The sequence below is a fragment of the Pollicipes pollicipes genome, unplaced genomic scaffold (genome assembly GCF_011947565.3).
Source record: "Pollicipes pollicipes isolate AB1234 unplaced genomic scaffold, Ppol_2.1 Scaffold_3447;HRSCAF=4054_pilon_pilon_pilon, whole genome shotgun sequence".
Classification (NCBI taxonomy): Eukaryota; Metazoa; Arthropoda; class Thecostraca; order Pollicipedomorpha; family Pollicipedidae; genus Pollicipes; species Pollicipes pollicipes.
The window spans coordinates 39,835,726-39,849,523 of NW_023596297.1; the positions used below are offsets into that span (position 1 = coordinate 39,835,726).

The 13,798-nt window shown below is 58.1% G+C and overlaps 1 protein-coding gene across 1 annotated transcript; it reads right to left on the reverse strand.

Moving 5' to 3' along the window:
• Positions 1 to 395: 395 nt before the first annotated feature.
• On the reverse strand, positions 396 to 13,138 carry LOC119091969 (uncharacterized). The gene is made up of 6 exons (XM_037214910.1): positions 12,981 to 13,138; positions 4,324 to 4,441; positions 3,822 to 3,918; positions 2,872 to 3,072; positions 1,790 to 2,036; positions 396 to 1,437 (listed from the first exon to the last, which is right to left on the reverse strand). The coding sequence occupies exons 1-6, from the start codon at positions 13,018 to 13,020 to the stop codon at positions 863 to 865; spliced, it is 1,278 nt and encodes a 425-aa protein (XP_037070805.1). The 5' UTR covers positions 13,021 to 13,138; the 3' UTR covers positions 396 to 862.
• Between the last annotated feature and the right edge of the window lie 660 nt (positions 13,139 to 13,798).

Here is a 13,798-nt window from a genome sequence, read left to right on the forward strand (position 1 = left end):
TCTAAGCCTGTGGTACGCCTGTTTTTTCTCCGTAAGGTCTAACCAAACCTTATGAGCTCTGGAGAAATGAATTCCGTGACTGAAGACCGACCGCGCATGTCGCACAACAATATCCCTGAAGGCTGGGAATCGGCTGGGCACGTATAAGAAAAGGCTAGGCACTCAATTTCTAATAAGCCTTCCGAGCCGGTGAAGCAGACTTGGGAGGCAGTCAGTGGGCATCCCATCGCATCATATCAATGATCTGTCTCCCTGAATGGCCGCGCCTGAACGAGGCACTAATCCTTAGCATTGCTCCGCATCAGTACTCAAAATTAGGCACAAAACAAACGACGGTCAGTTCTCTGACTGCGTACTGTGCTATCCATATCATCCCCGCAGCGTAGACAACCACGGCTGACGTGGACAGTGTATATTATCTCACAAAGGTCTTTGGTATTTGCGGACGACCGGCGGATAACAGCTTCAGCACTGCATACTGGCAGCGCCGTAACGTAGTATCCCGCGCGCAATGGAACGTGCCAGGCCATTCAGGGTACGGCCCGTCCCATCTTCATACACAGACACACACAAGTTTAAACAGAACAGGACATAGAGACACTACACCACGATCACCAAGCCAGATCGCCTCTGACAGAATTGCACAGAGCAATCCAAGGACACGGAATGACGTTAACAGTAGCTTGCTCTCTGACGAGGCTCTGACTTCTTTCTTGAGGTGAACAGCGCAGCGCAAGGAGAGGCAATCAGCCCTGCACGGAGCCCCATCTGCGCGTCACGTCCGTCGCAGGCAGTCCCGTGCCCCGGCCTCCTCCGCCCCGCAGCCGGCATCATTCCGCGCACCACCGCTCTCAGGTGCACACTAGGGCTTCAGCTTCTCCTTGGGGATCAGATAGCCGTCCATGTCCTCGTCGCGGAATAGCACTGACCTGACCTCCTCGTATACGTTGTTCTCGGGGTCGACGCCGGAGTCGACCTTGACGGGCGGTGGCGGGATCTCGTATGAGGAGCGGGGCACCTGGTACGCCTCCTTGGAGCTGGGCACGGCGTAAAGGTGTCCCTTGCGCGGCGTGTCGTACACGTGCGCGTACTTGTGCTCGTCCTCGCCGGTCGGCGCCTTGCCCTTCATGGAATAATCGTTGGGAGGGGCGCGTCCCACGAGACCCAGCTCCTGGAGACCCTTGGCCGACGGTGGCGCCACCACGGTAACGCTGTTCAGACGATTCTCTTCCTTCGCCTTCCGCTCTGCGGCGCTGGCGGCGGCAGCCATCTGTAGGTTTTTGATGCCGTACAGCGGATTATCCACCATCTTGGCGTGGTGCAGTTTGGATCGTCGACGCCGGTAGATGACGGCGCCAACGACGGCGGCAGCGAAGGTCACGAGCACCAAGACCAGGATGGCGGCCATGGTCGTGCTTACGGAGGCCAGTGCCGAGCCTGGCGACGGCAGGAAACTCGGCGTCATTTTGGTGCACTGGCTTCTGATCCACAAAACATCCTAAAAGAAACACGTAGCATCGAATTGCATGTTGCAGCCCGTGACTTACTGGAATACACATATGACAATCATAACAATGCAGCAATTAGTGCATGATTAAAACACCACTTTTCAGCATCAAATTATTTCAGCACAGCAGGACAACCTGCCAATAGTGTTCTGGTCGGCGCCTTGTAACACTACACCAGATTTATGTAAGTTGCAGCCGCCGTCAGCCAGCGGACCCGACGCCGCCTCCCAGCGCAGTCGCGGTCTACTGGCCGGGCCACGCCACCTGACCAAGACTCTAACCTGTGCGGGCCTGCGCGGCCGCCAGCTCCAGGTGCGCCGGGCTCGTCCACACCGTGTCGCCGTCCACCTGGAAGAAGCAGCTCCACTGACCGGCGAAGCGCGGCTCCATGGCGCCCAGCCGGAGCGAGCAGTCGCCGGCGGCCAGGTCGCCGCGGAAGGAGAGCGGCACGTCGTCCAGCAGCGACATGGTGGTGCGGCTTAACGTGATCACCACGTCGTCGGGCATGGCCCAGCCGCAGGCCGACACCTGCCGGACGGCGGCGGCGTCACGGCGCGGCGGCGGCACATGAGGCGGCGCCAGGGTCACAGGGCGGCACAGCGGTGGCACAGAGGGATGTGACAGGGTCACAGGTCACAGCGTCATGCAGCAGTATCGTAGTGATGCTCAGCACGGTACAGCGTGGTGCAATAGGGTCGCAGTACAACACGGCGAGGCTCAGACTGTAACAGTGCCGGCAGGGTGATACGGCAGGATCATACTCTGATACGGAGCGCCACCGCGTGCCGCCACGGAGCCAAAGCCCGGTAAATTGGTATCCGTTTGGTCATACGACGGAGGGGCATTTCAGAAAGAAGGGATGCGATTATAAATTTAGAATTCGATTCTTTCCATGAGTTGCCGTAGGATTAATGCTCAGCGTTCTCCACAAGTAAAGGTGACACGTCACCCAGAGAGCCCCGAACGTACGCCTACGTATTTGATGCGGGCAAATATGGCAGGGCGAGGTTCCAACTGCTCAAAGCCACTCCCTCTCTACCGCCATACTTCTGTTAACAAAGCCAGAGCGGATCAAGGCAACCATCGATGACGCGAAGTGAAAAAATAAACAGTTACAGTTAAGTGCAAACACAGCAGCCACTATGACATCAGTCACACGAATGGACCGAATAAAGCCGCAGATTTCGTGTCAACCCATTCGAGACTGTCACTCGGGTGCATTCTATGCATAATCGAGCATGCTTCTACTACTAAAGCGGTCTTTTTTTTCCCGCCAAAAGATTCCACCCATGTGATCAAGAGCACCCAAGCTTGATAAGCCTCAGATAGGGCGCTGTCGCCGCAGGAGCGGCGGAGCACAAACCTCTGAGCTGATGCGGCAGCTGAGGTCCACCGGCTGGCCGGCCAACGCGCTGGTGTTGACCGGGTGGGTCGCGATGGCCGGGTGGCGCGGCCGCGGCTCCAGCGTCGCTATGGCAACCGTGGCGGGCCGAGAGACCAGCTCGTCCTGCAGCAGCGAGATGTGCACACTGCACACCCAGCGGCCGACGTGTACCTGGCGCACCTGGAGAGCGGGCGACCGAGTTACACGACGCGCTGGTCTGGGTCACGTACCACAACGCCCGACCACGCGGCGGGGACCATGGCTGCTACCTAGCCGAGTCAGGTGTCGGGACTAGCTCGAGGCCTGGCTATGTCGGTACGTCTCTGCATCTTCACAGCACCAGTGGGTGTAACTGACAAAGCACTGGGCAGCGGATGGTGTCGCGCACATGGCGAACAACGACCCGGCAAACCAATCTCGGTCATGTCTCAAGCATGATGTCATCATGACCGGCGTTCCCGTTAGGCAAATGCTTCAGGCGCGCACGAGCGGCCAGCCCTTTCGCTCCCACCGCTCTCAGCCACCAGCTCTATCCCTCGCACTGCTCTCAACCACCAGCCTGTCGCTCGCACCGTCCTCAGCCACCAGCTCTATCCCTCGCATTGCTCTCAACCACTAGCCTGTCGCTCGTACCGCTCTCAGCCACCAGCCCTGTCATTCACACCGCTCTCAACCACCAGCCCTGTCGTTCACACCGCTCTCAACCACCAGCCCTGTCGCGCACACCGCTCTCAACCACTAGCCCTGTCGCTCACACCGCTCTCACTGAACCACCAGCCCTGTCGCTCACACCGCTCTCAGCCACCAGTCCTGTCACTCACACCGCTGTCAGCCACCAGCCCTGTCGCTCACACCGCCCTCAGCCACCAGCCCTGTCGCTCGCACCACTCTCAGCCACCAGGCGGGACGGGCAGACTGAACTCGCTGACCTGTTTGATCCGAATGCTGCAGTCGCCATCACGCTTCGGGTAGAACTCCTTCACCTTGACCAGCTCGTACGGATTGTCAGTACGGTTCAGGAGCCATCTGCCGAGAGAGTTGCAGGTGAGACCCCCACTATTTGCTTGCGATGATTCCCTAACACAATTGAAACGGTGGTGCAACTTACTTTCAAATGCGGAGCTGTTCCATGCGAGGTTTTTTAATGGTGAAGGCTTTTCATATAAATAACAAAAAAGTATTTATTCATACCGAATAAAGTGTGTAGGGTATGCATCAGTAGATGCGATATGCAAACGAAACAGTCAGGATGAACCATCAAGAACGTACCCTGAGTGTCAGATATCAAACCGATGACTCAGATATCAAAACCGTGCGTAGTACTGTGATTCTTATAACCGTGGCCGCGTGGCGAGCCAGCAGGGCTCACACACCGGCGTTGCAGGGCCTTGGGTACTCACACACCGGCGCGGCGTGGCTTCGGGTACTTACTTGCACCTGGTGGCCTCGCCGTCGGTTTTGCATTTGAGCACGGCCTCGTCGCCCTCAGTGACCAGCACGTCAGCGGGCTGCTCGATGATGGCCGTCTCGGCAGCGGCGGCCGCCAGGCCTGCGGACAGAACACGCGGCCGATCAGTCCCGGCTGGCCTCTGTGGTGGCCGGCACTGAATACAGACACGCGGCCGGTCAGTCCCGGCTGGCTTCTGTGACGATCGGGACTGAATACAGACAAGCGGCCGATCAATCCCGGCTGGTTTCTGTGGTGGGCGGCACTGAATACAGACACGCGGCCGGTCAGTCCCACCCAGCTGGCCTCTGTGGTGGGCGGCACTGAATACAGACACGCGGCCGGTCAGTCCCACCCAGCTGGCCTCTGTGGTGGCCGGCACTGAATACAGACACGCGGCCGGTCAGTCCCACCCAGCTGACCTCTGTGGTGGCCGACACTGAATACAGACACGCGGCCGGTCAGTCCCACCCAGCTGGCCTCTGTGGTGGCCGGCACTGAATACAGACACGCGGCCGGTCAGTCCCACCCAGCTGGCCTCTGTGGTGGGCGGCACTGAATACAGACACGCGGCCGGTCAGTCCCGGCTGGCTTCTGTGGTGGCCGGCACTGAATACAGACACGCGGCCGGTCAGTCCCGGCTGGCTTCTGTGGTGGCCGGCACCGAATACACACACGCGGCCGGTCAGTCCCGGCTGGCTTCTGTGGTGGCCGGCACTGAATACAGGCACGGGGCCGGTCAGTCCCACCCAGCTGGCCTCTGTGGTGGGCGGCACTGAATACAGGCACGCGGCCGGTCAGTCCCACCCAGCTGGCCTCTGTGGTGGCCGGGACTGAATACAGACACGCGGCCGGTCAGTCCCACCCAGCTGACCTCTGTGGTGGCCGGGACTGAATACAGACACGCGGCCGGTCAGTCCCACCCAGCTGGCCTCTGTGGTGGCCGGGACTGAATACAGACACGCCCTGGTACTCAGTGCTCTCTCGGAATGGAATGTGGCGCAGGCCGCGTTCTGTGCGTTTTAAGCGTTCCGCCCACGCTCCGCCGTAAAAGCGCCTCGGTATTCGGGGGCAGCTGATTCCCTCTCAGCTGAGACGTCGTGTCGATCGTCCCAGCCTCCCCCCCCCCCCCCCGGCACAGCTGGGGTGCTGCAGACATGCTCCAACTGGCAGCGGGTAGATCATAATGAACTCCTAATACGTTTATCCTGCTTACTCTCTCCTGAAGTACATTCACATCTGAAGCGTTAAGTTCAGGAAGCTGTAGTTTATTAACTTTTCTTGAAAGTTATGATCGTATTGTGTAGCGCAAAAAGAGAGAATCGGCGCAACCGAGCCGTCACATGAGCCTTGGCACAATGGCTTTATGTGCCACGTTAGCCCACTCGCAGCGTCACATACCCAGTAGAAACCAATTTCACGGCTGTCCGTTGATAGTCAGCCGCAGCAATTGTAAAAACGTCAGTCCATTTCTGCTGACCGCGCCGCGGAACAGGGCGGCGGTGACGACCGCCGGGGCGACGCGGCCGGCACCGGACCGGGTACCGGACGGCGCCGCGGCCGGCACCGGACCGGGCACCGGACGGCGCCGCGGCCGCGCCGGCCCACCTGGCGCACCGCGAGGCCGGTACCTTCACCGCCAGCGGTTCTGGCGCAGCGGTTCAGAGGGGGGGGGGGGGGGGGAGGGCGGCAGGTCGAGACCACCACATACCGTTAGCAGGCTGTATGTCGTGCCCGTCCTGAAGCTGACATTTGTGGTGCATCTGGAAGGCCGTGCGAGCGAATGCTGGCCTTTTACATGAACTGCGGTGCAGTTCATGTTGTACATGTCAGGTTCGAATTATATGACGTAGATTACGGCTACTTGTATTTTTGTGATGAGGACAGGTTACAAAAGCGCAAACACTACTGCACTGGGAGCTTAGGGAGATCATTTCGTGAATACGTTTGCACGTCCTTTCGCCACCCATTGAGAACTGGAAAACGGCCTACTCATCGTGTCCAAATCCGGTCCAACAATGAGTCCATCAGTATAGGAAGAGGCAAAGAATGTGAGCCTCGGCATCGTCGATCAGTTCCCTCGGCAGTAAGAAACTGATTGTCCAGATAATTTCTCATTGCGGAAGACAGGAGCGTGATGGAGGACGACAGAGCGGTGTCGGCGGGTGAGGTGCATTCTACCTCACTTGAATCAGTGATGAAAATTTGCTTTACCAACTGCAAAGTTTCATTGCACACAACTACCGCGTAGGCAGAACGGTTTAGACATTTCCACGGTCGTCGCGGCTATTACTTGAAGATAGCCCAATTCAGTGAACATCTGCTAGATGTAACATTTCCCCGGTGGTCAAGCTGCTCAGCGCGATAATTTTCACATGAGCATATGTACTGTTGACACAGGAGTGTCATGGTGAGGTGGGTTCACGTGGCCACGTGACACGGTCGCGTGCATGCTGTCTACTCGCGGACTTCCGACGCCCCGACAGCCGTCATCTCCAGGGCCCGCGCGGCGGCCGCACGGCTGCGGCGCGCCCGTGTGCGCGTGACTCAGGCGTCCGCAGCCGACCGAGGCGCACCCGCTATTGATTGTGGCCGGGATGTGCGCCGGCCCCCGGCCCGCTGGTGGCGGCTGAGTCAGTGGCCAGCCCGCCACCGCGGTCGGGAGGCGTGTTTTGCGCCGCGTGCCGGGCCGCGCCGGGTCCCGTGCTCCTGCAGCTGGCGGCTCGGTTGTTTCCTGTCGGCCTTCCGTGCTGATGCCACTCGGCCGGAGGACAGTGGCTGGCGCGGCGCGGAGCGCGCCAGGCACCGGCTGGGCCTATCGCCGCCGCCTGACCGCCGCCGCCTGACCGGGGCCCCACCCCACAACCCTGAACGCCCCGCAGATCAGCGCGTCCGCCCAGCGCGACATTCACAGCAGACATCGAGATCACGTACTGGATTGTGATAAATGTTCGCCGGCGTTTAAGATCCTTGAAACTTCACGGCTCACCAGTTTGTGGTCAGCGGCACTCTCCCATGTCCAGCTATTCTGAGGCTCCACTCCAACTGGGTCTTATATTTTGCGAGCACAAACCAATGACGACAGTGAACGTCCAGCCAAACGCATGGCGAATGCCACAAGTCAGCGATCGCTGTCGGAAAATCAGAAAAAAGTATTACCACTTACATTGAAGGCGCCAATGGTTGCGCAACAACGGTTCTGTTGCCCAACCTAGCCAGGCAAGTGCTCTTATTGGGTTGCCCCGGGACAACGAAAGCTCCCGGACCCATACCGGCCGCTGGAGGCGCCATGGTCCGCAGCTCACCGCGCCGGCCTCACACGCCACTGCTGTGAAGGCCGGCCAACCGCATGAGGGCGCGGTCCCAGCACACCTTTGCGGCCAGGCGTGTGGCGCTCAGCCCCGACCGGCACGGCCCTGAGCGGCCGGCTCCTGGAGGGAAGGAGGTCGGCGGCGCGGCTCCTGGGGGACGGAGGTTGGCGGCGCGGCTCCTGGGGGGACGGAGGTCGGCGGCGCGGCTCCTGGGGGGACGGAGGTCGACGGGCGCCCAGACCGCGCACGCACGACGGGTCGAGGCTGACGCACGGGCACGCGGCCACGTATTACTAGATGCAGTGGATCCGCTCTGATGTGGGGTAAGCAAGTTTGCCCCAGCGGACCGCAAATGATGTCTCTTTAACCGACCTGACGGACGCGGGAAAAGAGAGTCCAATCGATGCGGACGTGACAGGTTCGTCCAGCTGTTATGAAGGTTGCAGGTGTAGGCAGTTGACCGAGGTAACAGGCTTGTCACACCGTTACGAGCGTGTGACGACCAGAAGAAGTGCCTGTCTGTCCGTCACGGTGTACCGTGTCTGTATGTCACGGCGTGCCGTGGCTGTATGTCACGACGTACTGCGACTGACGTACAGCCACGGCGTACCGTGGCTGTATGTAATGTATGTATGTATGTATGTATGTCACGGCGTGCAGTGGTTGTATGTCACGGCGTGCCGTGGCTGTATGTCACGGCGTACCGTGGCTGTATGTAGTGTATGTACGCAATGTATGTCACGGCGTACCGTGGCCGTATGTAATGTATGTACGTAATGTATGTCACCGCGTGCCATGGCTGTGTGTCACGGCGTACTGCGGCTGTATGTCACGGCGTGCCGTGGCTGTATGTCACGGCGTGCCGTGGCTGTAAGTCACGGCGTGCCGGGGCAGTATGTCACGGCGTACTGCGGCCGTACGTCACGGCGTGCCGTGGCTGTATGTCACGGCGTGCCGTGGCTGTATGTCACGGCGTGTCGTGGCTGTGTGTCACGGCGTACCGCGGCTGTATGTCACAGTGTGCCGTGGCTGTATGTTACGGCGTGCCGTGGCTGTATGTCACGGCGTACCGTGGCTGTATGTCACGGCGTACCGTGGCGGTATGTTACGGCGTACCGCGGCCGTATGTCACGGCGTACCGCGGCTGTATGTCACGGCGTACCGTGGCGGTCCGGTCGTTACGACTATGGCACGTCTGAGTGGGTGTTATGGACGTGGAATGTTCTGGACGTGGGAGGCGCGAGAGATCGCTTTGGGCGCGGGAGATCTGTCCAGGCGTTTCGAACGTAGAAGGTTCTTTCAATCGTTGCAGAAATGGGAGGCCTCTTCGCTGGCTGCGTCACGGCCCGTATGGCGATTACGGAGTGAGAGGCCTGCCCTGCCATTACAGACGTGCGGGGTTTGTCAGGCCGCCACGGACGTGGGACCCTTTCAGTCCAGTCGTGTACGTGGGAGGTCCGTATGTTGGCTACGGACGTTAGAGGTGTGTGTGGCCGGGTGGCGTCCCGCCCAACAGACGGCAGGGCGGATGCCGCGAGCATGCCTCGCACTCCACCTGGCGAACCGACTGACCTTCACGGCCCGACAGAGAGCAAAGGTGATTTGGCGCATAAAAACGCTCGAGCAGGATCTTGATTTTACACTTCAGAGCAGCAAGCTTTCCGGTGTGGCGAGGTGGGCTTAATCGTCAGAGCCTTCAACCTTCCGGCAGGTTTCGGTTCCGCGGAGAATTTCTACGATCCAAGGTCCACACGATCAAGTTCACAAGCTAAGCTCTATAAAGGCCTGTCTATTCCCGCGTGCCAGTGTTCGCTAATTTATGTACTTCAAATTTCTGCCTTGGTCGCCGATAATCAAGGAATGCTCCCACGCTTCAAAACACCTTGATACCAGTCTGGGCTCGTCAAAACACCTTTCACCCCAGTGATGTCAGTATGGGCTCTTCAAAACACCTTCGACCCCAGTGATGTCTGTCTGGGCTCTTCAAAACACCTTTAACCTCAGTGATGCCGGTCTGGGCGCTCCAAAACACCTTCAATCCCCAGTGATGCCGGTCTGGGCGCTCCAAAACACCTTTCACCCCAGTGATGTCAGTCTGGGCGCTCCAAAACACCTTTAACCCCAGTGATGTCAGTCTGGGCGCTCCAAAACACCTTTAACCCCAGTGATGCCGGTCTGGGCGCTCCAAAACACCTTTAACCCCAGTGATGCCAGTCTGGGCGCTCTAAAACACCTTTAACCCCAGTGATGCCGGTCTGGGCGCTCCAAAACACCTTTAACCCCAGTGATGTCAGTCTAGGCGCTTCAAAACACCTTTAACCCCAGTGGAATCAGTCTGGGCGCTTCAAAACTTAAAAAGGTGCCTTTTGTCAGAGCCGTGTAGCAAAAGTTGAAAATTTTTGTGCTGTCTTGTTCTTTTCGAACTTCCTTCCCTGTACACGCATCAAATGATTCACCTGCAGTATAAAGAATGCCGTATAAAACCCCAACTCTTGGGATTTATGGGAAAATTGTCGCCTTTATGTATTAATGGAAGTCAAAAGCGGCAGGGATATTTATATCGAGCGGTGGGATATATATGCATAAATATATTTATTTATTTATCATTTATCACCATTTTGCATCATCACACCATGATGGGCGCGTTCATAATGAGCGAAAAATGATATGCTACCGAGTAGGGCGGATCCGGGAGAGTGAAGACAGTTCCTGTCTAATTGCTTTGCTAGGACGTTATTGGTCAAGTGGGTACTTCATACACAAAGGTCGCGTCTTATAGATAAGCTCCCTATAATCACGAACACAGCTGCAGGCCACGTGCGTTTTACCTGAACAATAAGTCAATTGTCAACTGGAACGACCCTGCCCGGTCGGACTGTTCAGCCTTCTGGAAGTTAATTGACGCAGCCTGCAGTCATTGGTCGTTGTGCCGTATTGTTCTCAGCAGCACGAAGTGCAATTGTTAACAATTGTGTTACATACATTCCAAGATATTTACACACTTGCTGCTTAACCAGGCGTAATTTCCCCGCAGCATTGCAATTGAAGCGAAGTATAACCCTCCCCATTCAAATCACATGAAAAGGGAAACGCAAGTTTTGTAATCGTGAAAAACGTCACAATGCGTATCAAAACCAGACTGAGATGGCAGCGTTCCACCGTCACATAATCATGTAAACATCACATTGTGATGGGGCGAGAGAATGGGCAACCATGCTGACAAGTATGCGGGTCCATGATGAGCGGCTGGTTCGCCGGCCGGCCGCTCTCAACGGACCCTGAGCAGCTGATCACGCCGGCCGGCCGCTCTCAACGGACCCTGAGCAGCTGGTTACGCCGGCCGGCCGCCCTCAACGGACCCTGAGCAGCTGATCACGCCGGCCGGCCGCTCTCAACGGACCCTGAGCAGCTGGTTACGCCGGCCGGCCGCTCTCAACGGACCCTGAGCAGCTGATCACGCCGGCCGGCCGCTCTCAACGGACCCTGAGCAGCTGATCACGCCGGCCGGCCGCTCTCAACGGACCCTGAGCAGCTGATCACGCCGGCCGGCCGCTCTCAACGGACCCTGAGCAGCTGATCACGCCGGCCGGCCGCTCTCAACGGACCCTGAGCAGCTGATCACGCCGGCCGGCCGCTCTCAACGGACCCTGAGCAGCTGATCACGCCGGCCGGCCGCCCTCAACGGACCCTGAGCGGCTAGTCACGCCAGCCGGCCGCTCTCAACGGACCCTGAGCGGCTAGTCACGCCAGCCGGCCGCTCTCAACGGACCCTGAGCAGCTGGTTACGCCGGCCGGCCGCTCTCAACGGACCCTGAGCGGCTAGTCACGCCAGCCGGCCGCTCTCAACGGACCCGGCCGCCCTGGGCCGCTTGGAAGCAGTCATGTCAAATGCCGGCAACTAGACCACATGCAACCGCAGAACTATCCCAACGGGCAGGCGACTTTACCATATCACTGCGTAGCACTGCCCACTACGCGCTCTCAACAGTGCCCGACCCATGGGTGCGCCAGCGGTCGGCTGGGAGGCAGCCCATGTGACCTGTTCCAACACAGTCACGAACGCAGCACGCAGCGGCCAAAACCAGGAGCCGCGCAAGCTACACAGGTGTGAAGCCCAGTTCACTGTGAACAAGTCACGGCTACCAAACACTACACACTCGTCAATCTCGGCGACTGGGATGTTCAGGCCTTGCCAGATCCATAGTCAATAGATCTGTGCCGATGATGCCAGGCCCACAGTTAGCCGGCGTTAGAGCAGTGGTACTCGCGGAGCAGTGCAAGAATGTTACAGCAGTGAAGCCCTGCCTACTTAAGTTCCCCAAGTCGGACTTTCCAATACACTGATAAGATCCGTTTGTGTCGTATCCGTATGTATCGTTTGTATGGTCCCCCAAGGTGACGGCCCGATTATTTGTTGCCACACACACACACACACACACACACACACCACACACCACACCACACACACACCAACACACACACCACACACACACACACACCCACACACACACACACACACACACACACACACACACCACACACACACACACACACACACACACACACACACACACACACACACCACACACACCACCACACACACACACACACACACACACACACACACACACACACACACACACACACACACACACACACACACACACACACACACACACCACACCACACACACACACACACGCATACACGCACACGCACGCACAGCACGCACGCACGCATACACGCACGCACGCACGCACGCACGCACGCACGCACGCGCACAACACACACACAGGTATAGGGGCTGTTTTTGGTAAATATTGCGCCGCTGTCATCTGGCTCCCCTACACCGGCACCTTACCGCCCTGGTGCATCACCCCCACACCGGCACCTTACCGCCCTGGTGCACCACACTTGCAGCAACGTGGTATGTTCTTAGCATGAGCTCTAGGCTCAGCGATCTAAAATGTTTTGTTTTGCATGCTCATCGTGGTACTGTACACTGAGCATAAAATATCGACTCATAGGTAACGCAATACGCATTTAGATAACTCATTTCGAGAAAAGCAGGGCCTCCGTGTCTCTCAAACTTAACCAAATAGGATATACCAGACAAACATCATCCATGCCGTGACCCCAGTTTTGAGCACCTAAAAAGATAGCTCGTGCTTTGCCTCAGGTTATCTTGTAAATGACGACGTGGGCTAACGAACGAGCATCACGTGCAGAAACAGCCCAATACTGGGCAAGCTCGGTAAGTAGTGCAGCAGACGAATATAACCAAAAGCGAGAAATACAGCGTCTTCGTGCTGCTTCCAGCTGCGTCTTACACAAGGCCAGAAGCAGGAGGGTGGCGTTGGCGCGCGTCATCTTCCCGGTCGGCGATGGAGCACTGTGTGGGCCAGCCGCTGTCTGCAGCCTCGCCGCCTCTCCGCGCTCGCGAGCGTGTCCAGCTGCACGCACGATAGTCGCCGTCACCCGCCGCCTCCGTGGGTTACAGCAGCGCGACTGCCGTCGGGGGCGGCACGCCACCCGCGCCGCGACCCGGCCCGCTGACGTCACCTGTCGCTGACTCAGCGTCGGTGACGTCACACGCATGGTTTTCGGGAGGAGAAAGCTGGGCCGCCCGTGCGCCGGTCCGAGAACTGGGGCCGAGAGCTGAACGCCTTTGGCGGCCGCCGGTGCCGCCGGTGGGCGGTGCTCGGCCCACACTATCGGCCGCAGACGGGCCACGCCGAACACGCACCGAAGGCGGGCACAGTCACGCACGCACGCGCTTACGCGTTATCTGCCGGTAACACGCACAACGAAAACTTACTATCGACCGGTATATACACACCTCATCGAAGCCATACAAGTGGGCGCGAGCGGGACTGCAGTTTGTGGGAGGGGAATGGTGATTTGGAAGATGGGACGCTGATGCCAAACGCCATGGATACCTTTTGAGTGGGATTAGAGGCTGTCTCGGCAAATGAAACAACACGCCATCCGTGCGGCTCATTGACTGAAGGGAATAATTGGGGTACAGCACTGTTCCACATTTGTATGTGGCTTAAACTGAGATAGCCATTTTCAAACGCATTTCCCGCAATTTACAGTTATGTCCTTTTTAGAACGTCAAACCCTCTCCTGAAAACCTTCTGAGCTA

Bases quoted from the DNA above. Each gene is read 5' to 3' on its own strand.
- LOC119091969 (XM_037214910.1), bottom strand. From the start codon at position 13,020: ATGACGCGCGCCAACGCCACCCTCCTGCTTCTGGCCTTGT. The intron at 4,442-12,980 runs GTAAGACGCAGC...TTCTGTCCGCAG, and splicing joins CCTCCTGCTTCTGGCCTTGT to GCCTGGCGGCCGCCGCTGCC. The intron at 3,919-4,323 runs GTAAGTACCCGA...CTCTCTCGGCAG, and splicing joins GGCGAGGCCACCAGGTGCAA to ATGGCTCCTGAACCGTACTG.